Consider the following 21189-nt stretch of genomic DNA (forward strand, 5'->3'; position numbering starts at 1 on the left):
GATTCCGCCAATGACATGACAAGACCCGCCCTAATTCGTCTGGTCATGTCGCTGATTGGTGGAAATGTAGACGATATGCTGATCTTCATGGAACATTCTCATGTGATTGGCCAGAGTCATGCGCGCTAGTGGATGGGCGTCATGTTGCCTCTAATATTAGTATTGAAGGAATCTGTTGGGAGACTTCCACAGGGCCTTGTTGACCGCATATTTCTTTTTTAAACAGTAGGCGTCTTTTCATATTTTAGTTTTAATTTTTTTTTATTAATTTATTAAAAAAAAAAAAACACAAAGATAAAATAAAAGTGCACCTAAGTTCCAAAGAACATGCTTACAAAATACATTAAAATGCAAGAACAGGATATAGGAATACTGAATACTGAATTTTAATGAAGGGCAGAATCCAGCTTCACTTGTATATTTATTTAGAAAACAACATATTTGGCACACCAGAATAGCAAAAGACTGTTTGTATTAAAGTAAATATAGAAATTAAACAACATAATGTGTTGTATGAAACTGAAATGTGCATCTACAGGCACAAAGACAAGATCTAAAGTACCATATTAAGCATCCGGCCACACAGCATTGTTTGTGATGTGTGCAAACATAACATAACCAATTAAAGGGCTTTACTTTTCCTAATAATATTGGTGGCAAATATTGTTTCTTTTTTGGCTGTGCAATCACCTCTCTTCTCTCTCCTCTCTAACAAATTCAAGATGCTTCAGATGTTACGCTACATTGCAATTTTCCTCCTTAATGTTTCGTTAAAAGGCCTTTGTGTCTCTTCTCTTCATGTAAACAAACATAAGGCAGCATAAACCAAGCCCCTGCTTGGCTTCTTGATTTTTTCAAAGTAAGAAAACAAATGAAATATAATTCAAGGTATGATACACTTATTACTTTTAGTCAAGCGCTTTAGGCAAATATAACTGCACACATCTGAGAAATATCCATAAGGCAACATAATACTGAGCTAACATTAACAAAATAAGCAAGTGCATACATATATCATAAAATATAACACTTCTTAAAGACATTTTTGGCTTTTTGGTTTACATCAACACAGATACAATCTCATAATACACAAACACACTTGCATAGGATTTTAAGGCAAATCATCTTTCATTTAAAGATCAGTCCTATACAATATCAGCTCTTAGGCTTGTTTAAATGGGGCATGATCTAAAAGAGTCATCTGCATTTCCCCATAAACTCAGTCCTTGCTATTTTCACATGCAGGCTGCATCAGAGAATTTAGCCTTCTGTATATCACTTTGGCCCGTATTACCACATACACATAAAAACATAATGGTACTAAAGCAAACACACATTCGTTTAATATTTTAAGTGACTTTTTTCTGATCTGATACTCTTGTAGCTACCTGATATTTTACCTTTGAGGGCTTGAAATGTCAATGCATGTATGTAACTACTGTGTATTTGAAGACAGAAAGGTAGGGGGCGCCAAAAGTCACCAAAATACTGATTTTGCACTAAAGGAAAAAAGGGACGGTTGCCCTGATTCAGCAATGATATATTTTGTAGTAGACACGGACATAAGTGCACCTCCAATAACATGAATAAGTAGAAGCCAAACAGCTTAAACATTCATACTCTTCTGAAGGCCAAAGAACTGCAACTGCTCCAACAATTCATCTTACTCAGAAAACACTCAAAAATAAAGTCAAACTTAGCTGTAGTATCACTGTAGAGCTCTTCACCTGACATAGTCATAATAGCCATTATGTATTCATCTCTAAAGCAAACAAAAACTAATTATAATAAAATATATGTTGTTTATAATTGAACACAATGTGTCATTTTTGTAGTTCTTTTATACATTTTTGAATATTCTAATGAACAGCTCTGGGAGAGAAATATCAGAAACAAGACGGTACCAGAGAAAATGCGATAATCTGGTAAGGGACGGATTGTCAGGCCCTGAGAAAACAATCAGCTTCTTTCACCTAGGTATGGGGGGCAGGGGAGGTGCACCTCGCTCTTTCTTTCCTGATCCTGGAACAGACAGAAATATACAAACACACACACAGGCACATAAACAAATGGGTAAGACCATGATTGTGCTGAAAGCACTGAATGGTATTCCAAGTATTCATTGGCATGTGGAAGCGACAGCTGCGGGAAAACAGCTGTGATTGGTTACCTCGGCTTTCGTTCCTGACCAATTTGCTAGGATAGGTCTTCTGACAGGGAATGTAGGGCTCTGGGGGTGGAAGATCCGATACAGGTCGGAACGTGAAGCGTGATTCCCACTCATCTTGGAGAAATAAATCAAATGCACACACCATTAATCTTGCTGCAAATATAACATATAAATAACCCTCATATACAGTTATACTCAAAAGTTTACATACACCTTGCAGAATCTGCAAAATGTTAATTATTTTGCTAAAATAAGAGGGATCATACAAGATTATCTTCTTTTATGTAGTACTGAGCTGAATAAAAGACATTTTAAATACAGTCCACAAGAGAAAATAATAGTTATAAAGTTATAAAAAGTTCAAAAGTTTACATACACTTGATTCTTAAAATTGTGTTGTTACATTAATATTCCACAGCTGTGTGTTTTTTTGTTTAGTGATAGTTGTTCATGAGTCCCTTGTTTGTCCTGAACAGTTAAACTGCCTGCTGTTCTTCAGAAAAATCCTTCAGGTCCCCCAAATTCTGTGTTTTATCAGCATTTTTGTGTATTTGAACCCTTTCCAACAATGACTATATGATTATAAGATTTATCTTTTCACACTGAGGACAACTGAGAGACTCAAATGCAACTATTACAGAAGGTTCAAAAGATCACTGGTGCTCCAGAAGGAAAAATGATGTATTAAGAGCCGGGTGTGTAAACTTTTGACCAGAATGAAGATGTGTACATTTTTCTCATTTTGCCTAATTTTTTTTTTTTTTCCATTTAGTACTACCCTACAGAAGTAACAGAATATACTTACATGTTATAATAAGTGAAAATTCTTCAAATTCTGAAAGTTTTTTCTTATTTTTTTTAATGCATTGGGTTTCCTTCTGGAGCATCAGTGAGTGTTTGAATCTTCTGTAATAGTTGCATGTAAGCCCCTTAGTTGCTCTCAGTGTGAAAAGATGGATCTTATAATCCTACATTCATTGTTGGAAAGGGTTCAAATACACAAAAAAGCTGAAAAACCACATAATTTGTGGGACCTGAAGGATATTTCAGAAGAATAGCAGGCAGTTTACCTGCTCAGGACAAACAAGGGACTCATAAACAACTATCACTAAACACAGCTGTGGATCATTCAGGTAACACCACAGTATTAAGAATCAAGTGTATGTTAACTTTTGAACAGGGTCATTTTTATAAAATCAACTATTAAACACCTTTTATGTGAAATATCTTATTCAGGTCAGTACTAAATAAAAAAAATAACATGTATTTTGTATGATTCCTCTTTATTTTGGTAAAATAATTACCATGGTGACATAATAGAACACGGACAGCATACTAGATTCCAATGACCAACATCCAACACTATCCCTGATGCTCTAATGTCTGAATGGGAACAAATCCTCACAACCATGTTCCAACATTTACTGGGCATTGATCCATAAAGAGTGAATGCTATTATAGCAGCAAAGGACTGACAAAATTCCTTATTAAAGGATTAGTTTACTTCCAGAATTAAAAAATTCCTATAATTTACTCACCCTATGTCATCCAAGATGTTCATGTCTTTCTTTCTTCAGTTGAAAAGAAAATAAGTTTTTTGAGGAAAATTTTCCAGGATTTTTTTCCATATAGTGGACTTCGATGCTGAGGTTGAAGGTTAAAATTGCAGTTTCAGTGCAGCTTCAAAGGGTTCTACATGATCCTAGCCGGTCATTAAAAAAAATATAATAATAAATTAATATATATTTTACCCACAAATGCTCATCTTGCTCTAGCTCTGCTAGCACATACATGCACGACTTCACACATTATGTAATCATGTTAAAAAAAAACATCACAAGCAGTTAGTGCTTCATCTGTGGACTTTGGTTCAAAAAGGTAGGGGCTTTTTCCTCCATTTTCCAAATTGTCAGACATTGCAGTTTTACTTTTTTTGTAAAGGGCGTTTGACTTTCTTTGCACATTCACTTTGTAAACACTGGGTTGGTACTTCCGTCTACGCCACATGTGCGTGTTTCTGTAACACGTAAGGTTGAGTTATTGCAAGATGAGCATTTGTAGATTGTTTTGTTAGATAAGACCCTTATTCCTCAGACGGAATCATGTGGAGCCCTTTCAAGCAGCATTGAAACTGCAATTTGGACCTTCAACCCTGTTGAGCACCACTGAAGACCACTGTATGGAGAAAAATCCTGGAATGTTTTCCTCAGAAACATTTCTTTTCAACTGAGCAAAGACAGACATGAATATCTTGGATGACATGTGAGTAAGTACATTTTTATTCTGGAAGTGAACTAATTCTTTAATAATGGTTTTGAGACCAAAAGTTCATCATGCAAATGGGTATAGTGTGTCAATGACTGTACCAATGCATGGTAATGCATTCTTGGTAAACTTTACAAGACAACTGAACAAGCATATAGGACTGTTACAATACCTATATGATGCCCCTGATTGTGGTAACCATTGCCCATAGGTGGGGGAGGAGGGGGCAGAGGTCCAGAGGAGGGCCTGTCTGGTGGGAGCGGTGGTCTACTGCCACCACGGTGAGGCTCCACACCTGGCCTATTTGGCGGAGGAGGGGCTGGTGATGACCTCACACTTCCTCCTCCTGGACGACCACAAGGAGGTGGAGGTGGAAGTGGACCTGTGGACAAAAAGACAAAGACAATTTAAATGATCAAACAGGTGAATTTCAGATTATCCTGCAACACCTGCAACTCGTCCTACCTGTTCGTCCACCTGCATTCCGGCCCAATGCAGGCGGTCTCTCAGACGGAGGTGGAGGAAGGGGTCCGGAACGCCCAGGTGGAGGGGCAGGAGGATGCGAGCCAAGTGACAAGTTCCGTTCAGGTAGGCGTGGCGTATGCTCTTCGGGAGTAGATGGGCTTGGGCGTCCTGGCGGCAGAGGAGGTGCTGCACTTACAGGTGGCCGCATACAGGCGGGAGCTGGAGGAGGGGCTGGGGGAGGAGTTGGTTTACTACTTGCTGATGGAGGAGGTGGAGGGGGCGGGCTGTCCCGAGTGAGTGGCAAAGAAGAACGGTTTGCAGGGGGAACAGGTGGAGGACGGTCATCAACTCGACCAGGTGCAGGGGGAGGAGGAGGCCGGCCAGCATGACCAGCTGAGGGCGAAGGAATGGAAGGAGGCCGACCAAATGAACCTGGCACCGGTGGAGGTGCAGGCTGACGTCCAGGAGGGTTTGGGGGTGGAGGGGTTGGTGCGGAACCCAGACGAGGAGTTCCTGGAAGTGAGGGTGGTCCCCTGCTCTGTGGCCCACTCTGAAAGGGCCGTGGGGCACTTGGAAGAGGCGGAGGAGGTCCTCCAGGTGTTTCAGGGCGGGGTGGGGTCATTCGCGGGCGAGGAGGGTCAACGGATTCACTGCGTTGCAGAGGTGGACGGGGGACAGAGCCAGATCCTCCTCCGAAGGGCCGTGGACAAGAGCTACGAGCACCAGGTGGCAGAACTGGAGGCCTGACACTTGAGTCTGCAAAGGGGAGCAAATAATCCAACAAATGCAAGGTTATTATATAAATATATTCTCAGTTTTCTAAAGTAAATATTATATTTTATGAACATATACTACCAGTTAAAAGTTTTTGGACAGTAAGATTTTAATGTTTTTTTAAAAAGTCTACTTTGTTCGCCTGCATTTATTTGATCCAAAATACAGGAAAAGCAGTAATATTTAAGTATTATTAAATATATTATAATTATAATTATAATAATAATATTATAATATTTAAGTATTCGCGTCGTGCCTAACAACGCCCTTCAGCCGTGATTTATTCATGATACAGCACGGCCTCTCGTACCTTATTGCTTTTATAAAACGGTTACCACACAATAAAAATATTAAAATCAAAAATATATATTAATTTATATATATTAAGTTGTACGTTTTCATAAAGTAAAATCATTAACTGCCTTCCGCTGTAAAAAGTAGTCCCTAACTGCTGCAGCTGTGTTTACGTTGCTAAGGGTGGTTGCTAAGGGGGTTCAATGATACACAAAACCGTTGAGTGAAGCGGTCATAGCAGTGCCGTATCATGAATACGACACAGCTGCTGACCAATCAGAATTGAGGAATGGAACTAACCGTTTTATAATGTGAAATAATATTACTAATAATAATATTTAAGTAGTATAATATTGTTTTTACTATTTAAAATAACTGCTTTCTATTTGATTATATTTTAAAATTTATTCCTGTGATCAAAGCTACATTTTCAGCATCAATACTCCAGTCTTCTAATGTGCTGATTTGTTTGCTGTTCAATAAACATTTATTATTATTATTATTATTATTATTATTATTATCATCATCAATATTTAAAACAGTTGAGTAATTTTTTTTCAGGATTCTATGATGAATATAAAGATTAAAATTTCAGCATTTATCTGAAATAAAAAGCTTTTGTAACATTATACACTATACCAGTGGTTCTCAATCCTGGTCCTGGGGGACCCCTGCTCTGCACATTTTGCACGTCTCCCTTACCTAACACACCTGATTGAGATCATCAGCTCATTAGGAGAGAGATCCATGAACTGAACTAACAAGCTGAAGATCTCAATCAGGTATGTTAAATAAGAGAGACATGCAAAATGTGCAGAGCAGGGGTCCTCCAGGACCAGGATTGAGAACCACTGCACTATACCATTCAAATGCTTGGAGTCAGTATAATTTTTTTAAATTTCATTTTATTTTATGGGGAAATTATAGAAATTAAGACTTTTCAAAAGTGATGAAAGAGACATTTATAATGTTACAAAAGATTTCTATTCCAGATAAGTGCTGTTCTTCTGAACTTTCTATTCATCAGGAAACCTGAAAAAACTCTACTCGGCTGTTTTCGACACAATAATAATAACAATAAATGTTTTTTAAGCAGAAAATTAGAATATTAGCATGATTTCTGAAGGATCGTGTGACTGACGTAATGATGCTAAAAATTCAGCTTTGAAATCACAGGAATAAATTGCATTTTAAAATATATTCAAATAGAAAGCAGACTTCTTTAAAAAACTTATGGTCCAAAAACGTCCATAACTGGGATTGGCCAACATTTCTAGATCCTAAATTCAGGTGAATGAATGAGTAGGATTGTGTCAGTACAGTACATTAATATGTAGCAAGCTTTGTTTGACATACATGTGTGCGACATAGCTTTTGTTTGACATACATGTGTGCGTTCTTACCATCTCGAGTGGAGCGCAGCTTTGGCATGCCACCCTGGAAGAGCCCACCCAGACCAGCTGGAGCTCCACCTCCACCTCCAAAACTTCCACCTCCACCTCCACCTCCACCTCCCCCTCCAGGCCCACCTCCTCCTCCACCACCACCACCACCACCTTTGGGTTCTGTCAAAATAAACATGTATTTAATATTTTGGACTGAAAAGCAAACCAATAATTGTTGCAACATTTTATATGGCAAAAAGTTTTGAAAGAACATCATAATAGAACATGTGTCAAATATTTGAGACCCTGGACCACAAAATTAGTCTTAAGTAGCACAGGTACATTTGTAGCAATAGCCAAAAACACATTGTATGGGTCAAAAATGATAGATTTTTCTTTTATGCCAAAAATCTTTAGGATATAGAGTAAAGATCATGTTCCATGAAGATATTTTGTAAATTTCCTACTGTAAATATATCAAAACCTAATTTATGATTAGTAATATGCATTGCTAAAAACTTGGACAACTTTAAAGGCGGTAATTTTTTGCACCCTTAGATTCCAGATTTTCAGATTCTCAGCCAATATTGTCCTATCTAAAAAACCATACATCATAGGATAGCTTTATTTAAGCTTAAATCTCAATTTCTCAAAATCAGTCAATTATGAGTACATGTCAAATATGCGTCATATAAAATTAAGTTGTGTCTGTTTTTTGCTGCAAGAACATAGCCAGTGGAACTCCATAAGGTTCTTACTGTCAAGTACGGGGGCGCTACGGTCATTAGTAACAGCCTTCTTTAGCCTTGTTCCTTTGCTGATATCCGATAGGAGAGCATTCCTGCCCTGCTGCTCACATCTATTCAAGACAGGTTTCTCAATGTTTGCCTGTGAGAAAAAGAAGCACAGATATTTTCTGTAGAAATCATTAAAGCACTGGTGCCACATGACTTTACCACTTAAAGGGATAGTTCACTCAAAAATGAGAATTACCCCATGATTTACTCACCCTTAATACAATCAGAGTTATATTAAAAAACGTTCTGGCTTTTCCAAGCTTTATAATGCAGCTTGTACAGATTTACTGTCCTCTGAATATAACTCAACATACAGCCATTATTGTCAAAATAGCTGATAACCGCAGTATGTTGTTTGATCATGCAAAGCCACATGTCCTATCCATCGTGTTTATGTTTTTGTCTACTTGACAGGACCATACAAAGTTATGCATCTTGTATTAGAGCAGTTAAAATTTGGCGCTTTAAGTACAATTCTCTCATACTGACCACTGGATGTTCAACATGGCATCTCATGGAAAAGAACTCTCTGAGGATTTGAGAATTAGAATTGTTGCTCTCCACAAAGATGGCCAAGGCTATTAGAGGTTCAGTAACACCCTGAATCCGAGTTACACTACAGTTGTCAGGGTCATACAGAGGTTTTCCAAGATGGGTTCCATTCGGAACAGGCCTTGCAAGGGTCGATCAACGAAGTTGAGCACTTGTTCTGTTCTGTTCCTGGCTTCAAAAAACAGATGCATGAGTGCTGCCAGCATTGCTTTAAAAGTTGCAGAAGTAGAAGGTCAGCTTGTCAGTGCTCAGACCATATGCCGCACACTGCAACAAGTCGGTTTGCATAGGCGTTGTCCCAGAAAGAAGCCTCATCTGAAGCTGGCTCACAAGAAAGCCCGCAAACAGTTTGCTGAAGACAACATGTCAAAGAGCATGAATTACTGGAACCATGTGCTGTGGTCTGATGAGACTATAAGATAAACTTGTTTGGCTCAGATGGTGTCCAGTATGTGTGGCGATGCCCTGGTGAGGAGTACCATGAAAATTGTGTCTTGCCTCCAGTCAAGCATGGTGATGGTAGCATCATGGTGTAGGGCTGCATGAGTGCTGCTGGTACTGGGGAACTGCAGTTCATTGAGGGAAACATGGATTCCATTATGTACTGTACATTCTGAAGCAGAAAATGATGCCTTCCTTCTGGAAACTAGGCCGAACTGCAGTTTTCCAACATGATAACGACCCCAAACACATCACCAAGATGACAACTGCCTCACTGAGGAAGCTGAAGGGGAAGGTGATGGGGTGGCCAAGTATGTCTCCAGACCTGAAGAGGAGTGGAAGAGGATCCCAGCAACAATCTGTGCAGCTCTGGTCAATTCCATGCACAGGATGATTAAGGCAATGCCAGATAACAATGGTACTAACACAAAATATTGACACTTTGGACAAGTTCACTTAGGGTGTACTCACTTTCGTTGCCAGCTATTTTGACAACAATGGCTGTATGTTGAGTAATTGTCAGAGGACAGTAAATCTATTTGTAACCATTTTTAAAGTGCCTAGTGTTTTAAAGGAGAACTCCGGTGTGATATTGACCTAAAGTGTATTGAATCATGATACCGAGTGTGAACGTACCTTGCATATTTCATCTCGGTTTGTGTCCAGCTGTCCGAAATCTGGGGTCAGTTAGCCGATGCTCACAACAGCTTGTCAATGAAAGTCAATCGGGCATCGAAGGAGCCATGTAAATAAATCACTGTTTTACGCCATTTACGAGGCACAAAGTAGCTCCACACTTCATCGGTAGACTTCCTAGGGCCCTGACATTTAAAACGAGACATTGAGAACTCAGAAAAAGCACCGGTAGTTTATTTACAAGAAGATTTATACAGACATCTTCCACCAGGAACAGAGCAGTCGCCGCCATCTTAAATGTAGTCACGATAAGTCGAGTGTCGAGCACGAAGGAAACTACAACCTGATACGTTGATAACCTGATAAATTCATTGGTGCTCCACACTCGATTTATCGTGACTACATTTAAGATGGCGGCGACTGCTCTGTTCCTGGTGGAAGATGTCTGTATAAATCTTCTTGTAAATAAACTACCGGTGCTTTTTCTGAGTTCTCAATGTCTCGTTTTAAATGTCAGGGCCCTAGGAAGTCTACCGATGAAGTGTGGAGCTACTTTGTGCCTCGTAAATGGCTTAAAACAGTGATTTATTTACATGGCTCCTTCGATGCCCGATTGACTTTCATTGACAACCTGTTGTGAGCATCGGCTAACTGACCCCAGATTTCGGACAGCTGGACACAAACCGAGATGAAATATGCAAGGTACGTTCACACTCGGTATCATGATTCAATACACTTTAGGTCAATATCACACCGGAGTTCTCCTTTAATATCTGTTCAGATTTTAAAAGTTGTGTAGTGCATTTTGTGTGTGTTTATTTGTGTGTTTACCTGAGAGAAGGTGGGGGGCGGGGGAGGGGCAGGTGGAGGAGGTACCGGCATTTTTTCTCCTTGTTGTCACCTCCTCTCACTGAGACCTGGCAAACAGAAAGATCATTTATATATTTTTTAATTTCAGAAGAATGTTGATTTAATTTCACAATGATGAATGTTGTTATGCAGTTGCTAGGATGTTCTGAGTGGTTACTTGCATTAAAAATGTTTTTCAAATAAAAAAAAAGTAGTTATTTGTTATTAAAACAAATGTAATCCTTAAAAACCTTGGGCATAATCTTTTTTTTTTTTTTTTTAGAAAAACAATAATTTTAACAAAACTAATTCATACTTCATGAAAGTTCTAAAAAACTACTTCCAAAAATATTTTTACATTAGTAAAAATACTGTTAATTAAATGTGTGCACATACATGTATCATATTGTTAAGTGTAAGGAAATATGTTTGTTACTTGATGGCTGTTTTAGAGTAATTCAATGTTTTTAAAGTAAAACCAACATGAACACAAAAAGTGTACAATTCTAAGACATCCGGCACTGACTTCAAACCATACTTTAAAAAGATTTGGCATCATGGATTATTTATTTGGCATAGACACCATTATCTTTGACCTTGTATATAATACCAGTGGTGTTTACCACCACAAACAGGAAACCCAAATGTAGCATGAATAACACCATCTGAAACATCCTCACACATTTCAGGTCTTAAAAAACAGGCCTGAAAAACTCACTAAATCACTGGTACTAATCTAACCACACCGCATGACCCTAAAGTGGTCTCACATAGCCACAAAAGTAGCATGTCTTCAAATATCCTATTGTGCTATATACCAAGATCCCGTATTGAGCATGCAATGACAAACAAGGTGTAGAAAAGGTGTTCTGAGATGTAGAAAGCATACTGTACTAGTTCTAATAACATTCTCTCACACACTCAGCAATGCCAAATTACAAACTTTATTCTTCTCTGAGTTCAAGTTTGTAAAGGCCTCTCACTGCTGACATCCGGAAGAGATCGTAAACAGGAAGAGCTACAGCAATATACCTCTCACTTCTCATTCTCCCTTTCATAAACACACATCCACAGGTGTTAATATCGTTCAGACAAAGGTGACAAAGAAACAACAATAGCTGTAAAACCAGAAGTTGGAACACAAATGAGACTCAAAGAGAACAAGCCAACACACACATGAGAAAACGTACTCACAGTTTACAAGCTCTTTAAAACGTCTCCTCTTTCATCATCAAGATCTCTCAAGGGCGTCTTACAGACAGCCACATCACACTACTCTATTTCCCGCTCTTTCTTTCACTTCCTCTCTCTCTCTCCTTCACTCTCCCCCTCTCAGGTATTTTTATTCAGAGGTAAGCGGACATCCGGTCAGCTTGGCAAACGTTCTGCTCACTGTGAAGTGAGCAAACTTCCTGATGCTGTGCAAAAAAAAAGAGTTTAAGTTATGCTGAGCCTAAATGATATGCATCTTTGTTACTGATAAAACCAAAAATCAGCTAAACACTGCTTGGAATTACCAGAAGTCCAGGGGAATTGCTTTAATTATTTTCATAAACCACTTTTAGAAATGTCTAAGTTCACCCAACATCAGCATGATTAAGCATTTGTGACCCTGGACCACAAAAGCAGTCATAAGAGTCAAATTTTTTGAAATTGAGATTATCTAAAAGCTGAATAAATATGTTTTTTCATTGATGCATGGTTTGTGAGGACAGAAACAACTATTTGATCTGAAATCTGAGGGTGCAAAAAAAAAAAATCGCCTTTAAAGTTGTCCAAATTAAGTTCTTAGCAATGCATATTACTAATAAAAATTACGTTTTGATATATTTATGGTAGGAAATTTACAAAATATCTTCATGGAACATGATCTTTAATGATCATTAATATCCTCATTTTTGGCATAAAAGAAAAATCTATAATTTTGACCCAGACAATGTATTTTTGGCTATTGCTACAAGTATACCTGTGCTACTTAAGACTGGTTGTGTGGTCCAGGGTCACATTTTAAATGTATTTTAAAGATGAAGTGATCCTATTGCAGCTTAACATTCAGACAACTAGCGTAAACTCTGTGTAAACACTACCAGCGGTGCATTTCCCTAAAATACTGTTAGCCAACATTGGTCACAAGTTCTGTCATTACAACATAGTTCAATGATGTGACGTTTCCCAAAATCTTAGTTTCGATGAATATTTGCAAAAGGCAAACAGCAATGACTGAGAACAAAAATATTGAAACAGACCTCAGATGCCATGTTTGATACAATAGCATCTCAGAGAAATCACATTGCAGTGAAAGCTGCTGACTTTGAAACGCATCTATAATTTATTCAGACACCTTCAACATTTTTCACATTATGCCAGTTTATTCGCGATAATAAAATATGACAAGAGCTCAAAGTTAAACTGTGTCAGAACAAATTTGTCTTGATAATGTCAGATAACTTTGATAGAAAGGTAATGGATTGCAATCAACCAAACATTCTGACAACTGTTAGTATGACAATATTTACACAATTATCAATACTTTGTTGACCAAGCAATGCTTAATTTAGTTCAGTCTCTGTTCTAAAAAGGTCGCATTAGCAAGTGTCTGAATAATTTTTGGACCCAAATTTGTGTCAGTTTTACAGGTAGTCCACTATATGAAGAATTTTTGGGTATAATATTTCAGAGTTTACTTTATTTTGCTAACCTCAGTAACATAAATGAACTATAGTGTCCCACACCCGCTGGTAAAAAAAATATCAAAAAGTATCTGGTGTCTGAATAATTTTTGGTTTGACTGTATATAAGAGTATACACCAATTTCATACTTAATTTCATGTTAAGATGTTTAAATGAACTGTAATATTCTGAGATGTATTGCGATATCAAATCATTAATTAGCAGAAGCTATTACTCCAGCAACTGCAGGTTATGTCATGAACGACAGTCCTAGTTTGTTGGATCAACGCTGAACCAATGACAGAGGTGCGAAGACTGTTTTGGGAAACAGTCATGACTAACTAGTCAATTTCACCAATGATACATCATACTACGGTGGTTAAAGGGACAGTTCACGCCAAAATAAATATTCTGTCATTAATTACTCACCCTCATTGCGTTCCAAACTTGTAAGACCTTTGCTCGTCTTTAGAACACAAATTAAGATATTTTTGATGAAATCCAAGAGCTCTCTGACCCTCCATGGACAGCAATACTACTACTACGTTCAAGGTCCAGAAAGGTACCAAGAACATCGACAAAACAGTCCATGTGGCATCGGAGGTTCAACCGTAATTTTATGAAGCTACGAGAAGTACAAGAGTACCACCACACATTTGGTTACGTGCAAAAAAAAAAAAAAAAGTATGTGCATGTGTCATGGTACTCTCCAAAATGGCGCTAGGGTACTATAAAAAGTATTCTCATAGCTTCACAAAGTTACTGTCTATTGAGAGTCAGAGAGCTCTTGGATTTCATCAAAAATATCTTAATTTGTGTTCCGAAGACGAACAAAGGTCTTACGGGTTTGGAACGACATGAGGGTGAAAAAAAAAAAATGACAGATCCCTTTAGAGGATTAGTTCACTTCAAAAACAACAATTTACTGACCACTCACCCCCTTGTCATCCAAGATGTTCATGTCTTTTTTTTTTTCAGTCATAAAGAAATTATGTTTTTTGAGGAAAACATTTTAGGAATTTTCTCCATGCAGTGGACTTCTATGGTGCCTGCGAGTTTGAACTCCCAAACACAGTTTAAATGCAGCTTTAAAACGATCTAAACGATCACAGCCGAGGAAGAAGAGTCTTGTCTAGCGATTTATAGGGGTGTAAATATTAATCGATTCGTATCGATGCATCGATTATGCAGCCGCCGATTCAATGCATCGATTCGTCCGCAAGAATATCGATTAATGTGTTTATTTTGCCGCCTGTTTGTTCACTTGTCTATTTTTAGAATCCGTTCCGACCTTTCTTTTACTGTCTATGCCTCCGATGTATTAAGCGCACTACCTACTCCTAAGCTGCGGGTGGCACTAACCTCACTGTCTTCTTCTTCACACGCGTTACTTTCGTTTCACAGTCCATCTATGATTTTGTTCATGTTCACAGACCTCACATTGTTGTCTGACTTTCAAGAGCGATGATTTTGAACTGATTTTGTGGAGTAGTATTCTATTTGCAGTTCATGTACTGCAGAGGATGTGTGACCATTACCTCTTAATAAGATGCAAATTGTATTTTCAAAATGTAACCAATTTTGTATGAAAGAAACTTTTTTAAAACGGTGAATAGGCTAATTGGCCATAGTAGATCTGCACTATAAGTTTTTTTTTTTCTTATTACAATTTATCTGATTGCACTTTGTAGATGCAGTAACTTATATTTGCTGTTCTATTTGCAGTGCATTGAGCACAACTGCTTTAGTGGAACATACACATTATGTGAATAGAATACTGTTTCTGTATTCTCAATAAAAGGCAAATTATTTACTATTTTTGTTGATTTATTTGAAACTTAATAGATATCATGTAAAAATATCTAGTATTGAATCGAATCGCATCGTATCACAGGGAATTCTGAAGTATCGAAAATAATCGAATCGTTGGCTTAAGAAATCGGTATCGTATCGAATCGTCTTGAAGGCTCCGATTTACACCCCTACTAGCGAAACGATCAGCCATTTTCTTAAATTAATATTTATACACTTTTTAACCACAAATGCTCATCATGTCCCATCTCATTTTCTCCTCCAACTTCAAAATCATCCCAGATCACTGCTGAAGTACCAACTAAGTGTTTACAAAGTGAACGTGCAAAGAAGATTAAACGCCCTTTACGAAAAAAGGTAAAACAGTGATGTAGGATGTTTTTTGACATACCCTAAATGTACTGAACAGGAGCACACAGAGTACGCATGCGCATCGCAGAGCTAGACAAGATGAGCATTTGTGGTTAAAAAGTGCATAAATATTCATTTATTTAAGAAAATGACAGATCGTTACGCTAGATAAGACCCTTATTCCTCAGCTGGGATCATTTAGAGCCTTTTGAAGCTGCATTTTAACTGCATTTTGGAAGTTCAAACTCGCAGGCACTGTTTAAGTCCACTACACAGAGAAAATTCCCGAAATGTTTTCCTCAAAAAACAATTTCTTTACAACTGAACAAAGAAAGACATGAACATCTTGGATGACAAGGGGTTGAGTCAAAGATCTGTAAATGTTTGTTCTGAAAGTGAACTACTCCTTTAAGCAGCGAGTTATAACCGACATGCACTGCTTCAAGTCAGATGCTGACTGGTCTGTGCTACATAAAGTCAAACATACAAAAATGACCTTACTTTTATGGTTTTCGATAGGAGCAGATTAGCACAAATAAGTGGAAATGGAGAAGAAAGGGTGTGAGAGGAGAAGAAAGGAGCATAAAGTGAAGAAGAGACCATAACAGAGGTGCACAGTAAATGTTCCTGGACATGAACTATATTTACATTCCAGTGTCTTGAGGGAGAACAGTGGAGATGGACTATGGAGAATGGGATGCTGGATATACACTCTACAGCTGCCCTGTCCGGATTGGTGCTTTACATCCAGCAGTTTGAAACATCATCATGTCTAAAAAAGGGACTTTGGCTGGACATCACATTCTTTTTGGAACTGGAAATGCCAAGTGTCTGTTTTAATGTGCCAGTGTCTTATACAAGCACATAATGCATTTCACCTCTGTAGCAGTCTACCCTGCATTCTGATTTGCATACTTTGTGTTCTAAATAGCAAGTGAAACTTGCAACTTTTTAATTTGACGCATGTGTGTAATTTATATTGTAGAACAAATCATAAAAATAAAATGCTATTCTTAAAATCCATGCAGTCCCAATTATTTATACTATGACTGAACAACTGGTGCAACAGTCAAAGTTGGGAAGTAAAAATCCAATTTTCTGCACAGGAGAACTGATTTAAAAAAACCTAAATAAACCTTAAAAAAAATTAAAAGCTTTAAAGACAGACCTACTGTGAGCTACGCAGTTGATTAACAATGCTTTGTTGAAGATGTCAGTCTGGAGTATTTTAACATATTTAAAGGGATAGTTCACCCAAAAATGAAAATTCTGTCATTAGATACTCACCCTCATGTCGTTCCAAGACCTTCATTCACCTTTGGAACACAAATTAAGATATCTTTGATTAAATAACTTCAACAATTCATCTCCTCCAAGTCACCCTAGCGCCATTTTGCTTTCCTCTGAACGTAAAGGGGGTGTAGCGCGAACATGGTGCTAGAGATTATAAAGCTGGCGGATTTCATCAAAAACATCTTAATTTGTGTTCCGAAGATAAACGAAGGTCTTACAGGTTTGGAACGACATGAGGGTGAGTAATTAATGACAGAAATTTCATTTTTGGGTGAACTATCAATTTAATTTTCATTTTTTTAATTGTGCTAATTGTTGCTGAGAAACTACACTACCAATAATTTTGCAAGAAATTGCCACCAATCAGAAATTCAAGCCTTAAGAAAGCTTCAGAGCCTGCGCACTCCCATGAAGCACTGCGAATTATGTGATCTGGGGGGTGTTCCATAAAACAAGTTTACCAAATAAGTCAGGCTTATTTCAGTTAGTCTGACTTATTTTGAGCCAAATCAAGTGACAATAAGTCAGACTAACTGAAATAAGCCTGACTTATTTGGTAAACTTGTTTTATGGAACACCCCCCAAGTCAGTCTCCCTACTCTCTCAAACTACTGAAATATTTGTGTGCATATTTTGCAATAAATTAAAAACATGTTGCACAATCAACATCTTTAAATCAACAGTTATATATTATTTATCTATTGTTCTTAATTGAATTAAGTCATTCGGATTATGTCATTCTTTTCCTTATTTAAAGGATTAGTTCACTTCCCGAATAAAAATTTGAAAACAGATTAAAAACAACCCCATGTCATCCAAGATGTTCATGTCTTTTTTCTTCAGTCGTAAAGAAAATATGTTTTTTGAGGAAAACATTTCAGGAATTTTCTAGTGGACTTCTATGGTGCCTGAGAGTTTGAGCTTCCAAATGCACTTTAAATGTAGATTTAAAGGGCTCTAAATGATCTGGGAAAAAAAGTACAATTTATATACTTTTGAACCTTAAATGCTCATCTTGTCCAGCTCTGTGAAGCACATGCGTATTCTGTGCACTCAGGTTCAGTACAGTTAGGGTATGTCGAAAAAATAATCTAATTTCCTCCAACTTCAAAATCGTACTACATCACTGCAGAAGGTCAAACGCCATTTACAAAAAAAAGGTAAAACAGTCATGTAGGACAATTTAGAAGTTGGGGGAGAAAATGAGATGGGAGTTTTTCAACATACTCTAACTGTCTTGAACCAGAGTGTACAGAATATGCATGCACATCACAGAGCTAGATAAACATAAAGGCCCAGTTTCACAGACAGGGCTTAGACTAAGCCAGGACTAGGCCATAATGCAATTAGGACATTTAAGTAATTTTTATAAACATGCTTAGAAAAAAACATTACTGGTGTGCATCTTGAGACAAAATAAAGGCACTGATGTATTTTAAGTTCAATCAGTGCAATTTTATTTCAGTTGAAACAGCTCAGACTTACATTTTAGTCTAGGACTAGGCTTAAGCCCTGTCTGTGAAACCGGGGGATAGTGTATAAATTGTGAATTTTTTTTTTATTTAGCGATCGTTTCGCTAGATAAGACCATTCTTACTCGGCTGGGATCGTTTAGAGCACTTTGAGACTGCATTTTGGAAGTTCAAACTCGCAGGCATCATAGAAGTCCACTATATGGAGAAAATTCCTAAAATGTTTTCCTCAAAAACCATAATTTCTTTATGACTGAAGAAAGAAAGAGACGAACATCTTGGATGAATAAAATATCTGTAAATTTTTGTTCTGAAAGTAAACTAATCCTTTAAGGCGTTAAGTACATAGTCTTGTACCTTTTAGTCAGATTACAGAGTTTGTAATGTTGTGATTCCCCTTGTAGCTGGTTAGTTTGAGTCATGGCTTATAACGCTTTAACAAAAAATTTAAAAAAAATCCCTATGGGAAAAATTAATGGAATAAATAGTTCCGGAACCAACGCCACTGAAAAAGTGTTTTGCACTGTTGCACTCTATTGAGATGCAGCCCAAGACCCAGAATTTATGGAATCCAAATGTGAGGCCAAAGTCAACAATGAAAAGTTAAATCTGAGGTATCCAGCTCTCACTAAATAATGTTAGAAACAAAAAGAGTCCTTCAACCACAACCTGCTACATCATAAATGCAAAATCAGGCAGGAAGAGGCCACCCACAGAGAACCATACATATGTTTATTTGAAAGTGTCATGTTGTCAAGCTGTAAAGCAGGATTTCTGTCAACTCTGCTTTGCTTCTAGTACCACATCACAAGCAAAAAAGTGGCTTACGAAAGCTCAGCTTGCATGAAGTGAGCATGTTCAAGCAAATAAAGTGCCCACTGTCTCTTACTCTGTCTTTCCATCACTTTGTAGGCAGTCTTTATTGTCCACTTCCTTTCTGAAACTCAGCATAACGTTGACACCTCTGGCTACATGCAAGTTTGTATCTAATGGATGATCTTAGATCTCGTCACATGATTTCAGACTCGAATCGCTGGTCTAAAAGAACACTAAACCAGACAAGAGAGAAGTAGAAGTTATGACAGTACTTCTGTCACCGAGAGGAAGTTAATGCAGAGAGAGAACTCTATTTGTATGACTTATGCAGCCTAAAATTGCTTGTTCCTTCTTTGGTTCTCACTAAAAACTGCACGCCTATATTCACAGTCTCAACAGCAGCTCACTGTGATTTAAAAAAAAAAAAACAGCTGCATAATAGTGTCACATTTCACACTTGGTAAAAAAAAACACATGAAAAAATTAAAGAGGAGGACTTGGCGCTGACATAAGCAGTCTCATAAAAGTTTTAAGGTAATATTTTCTAGCTTTTCAATGCACAAAATGTTTTCATGTGACAAATCCATAGCCAACTAACACACAAACAATGCTTTGAGGTAACCCATTTAAGAGGAATGAACAGAGCAAAACAATGATACTGTGTTTGAAATAACTTGTGACATGACAGCTCAAAGTAATGTGCTCAAGAAAAAAATGAAAGAAAAAGGGAAGAGGAAAGCATATGACTTGCATTGTATATCACCGTGGAGACCCCATTGCCTGTCAATTAGAACCACATGCTCTTACGAGTCTGATTCATTTCCACGAATCGGTTCTTTTGAAGAACCGATTCAGTTCGTTAAAAAAATCGCTCATCAATTATTTTATGTAATACCTTAATTGCACCCTCTAGCAAGCCACATTTCGTGCTTTTTACGTCTACGTTTTGTTGTTAATTTCGATTTTTCAGCTCACAAAAGTCCTTTACCTTGCATAAAGAAATTAATATAATCTCCTCAGGTCACTCCAAATAATTCTTGTATTATCATCTCATTCTGATAATACAATTCCTTGCAAAGGAACAAGTCCCTCGACAAACGCGTTCTGTTCGTGAACAAATCGCTCGCTCCGAATTTAACCGATTCACTGAAAAGATCCGATTCAAATAACGATTCATTCACTAATCAGAAATCGTTTGCTGCTGCAGCTGATTTAAAAAGCTGTGACATGACAACGGTAATAATTCGTTTGATTTGGTTGCCAGGCAGAAAATAAAAACACTTAAGATTTATTGCGTCTCTAAACTAACGTTACCCAAAAAACAAAACTTATTCCCCCTGCCACATATTCACGCTCAAACTGGCAACCCAGGAAGTGGGGGAGCCTCTGCTTCCCCTCAAAGTTGGCACCGTTTGCGCTTTTGTGGATGAAAAAGTGATTTCAAACTTAACACTTTATTCAAAACAACCATAAACTCGCATAATACGTACAAGTTTGCAGCAACAAATAAATCACGGGAAATCAGGTCACAAAATAGACCCTGGAGTCGGGCATTTTAGAAACCAACAGTCTGCGTTAACACTTACCGGTGGTTTGCGTCTTTTTTCTTCGCGTCCTCCGCTTACGAACCGAATGCAGCAACGATCATCATCATGAAGCATCTACACAAACACAGAGGAACACAAGTTTTGAGCCACTCCTTCATGGCAGAAAACACACACACACACACACACACAACTTCTCCCCACTGTTTCCGCCCAGCAGCGTGTGCTGCCTACAACCCATCACATTCACAGGAATAACATTCACATCGTATCGCTTTAACACTGCATGCAAGAATTCACTACGTCTCAGCAGTATCACATCTCTTTAAATGAGGGAAGTACAGCTTAATGTTTTTAATGAGACGTGATATCTTCTAATGCGCTTCTTTACCCAGTTTTTCTTCCTCCACCAGCACAACAGACTCTTCGTTCCCTTTATCCGGGACATTCGTCTGTGATGCAACGTTTCCAGATGTGTGCGACTGCCTCGAGCTGAGCTCAAACATCTGTCAAACTCTGCACACGGTTTCTGACAGAAACTCTGAGCGCTGTGTGAATATATGGAAAATGTGACAGGCATGTCAATCAGATTTGAATTCAAAG

General features: G+C 37.9%; 1 protein-coding gene across 2 annotated transcripts; it reads right to left on the minus strand.

Annotated features, from left to right (window-relative positions):
* Window positions 1-234: 234 nt before the first annotated feature.
* Window positions 235-21042, minus strand: wipf1b (WAS/WASL interacting protein family, member 1b). Of its 2 annotated transcripts, none has more exons than XM_073851859.1 (9): window positions 20978-21042; window positions 20629-20703; window positions 10611-10696; window positions 8112-8241; window positions 7372-7533; window positions 4901-5656; window positions 4608-4817; window positions 2171-2284; window positions 235-2022 (listed from the first exon to the last, which is right to left on the minus strand). In XM_073851859.1, the coding sequence occupies exons 3-9, from the start codon at window positions 10659-10661 to the stop codon at window positions 1970-1972; spliced, it is 1476 nt and encodes a 491-aa protein (XP_073707960.1). In that variant the 5' UTR covers window positions 10662-10696; window positions 20629-20703; window positions 20978-21042; the 3' UTR covers window positions 235-1969. The 2 variants fall into 2 exon arrangements, with proteins under 2 accessions (XP_073707960.1, XP_073707961.1); XM_073851860.1 differs by lacking the exon at window positions 20978-21042 and adding an exon at window positions 11823-12046 and having other exon boundaries at window positions 20629-20778.
* Between the last annotated feature and the right edge of the window lie 147 nt (window positions 21043-21189).

Source organism: Garra rufa, chromosome 12 (assembly GCF_049309525.1).
Source record: "Garra rufa chromosome 12, GarRuf1.0, whole genome shotgun sequence".
In the NCBI taxonomy this organism is placed as follows: Eukaryota; Metazoa; Chordata; class Actinopteri; order Cypriniformes; family Cyprinidae; genus Garra; species Garra rufa.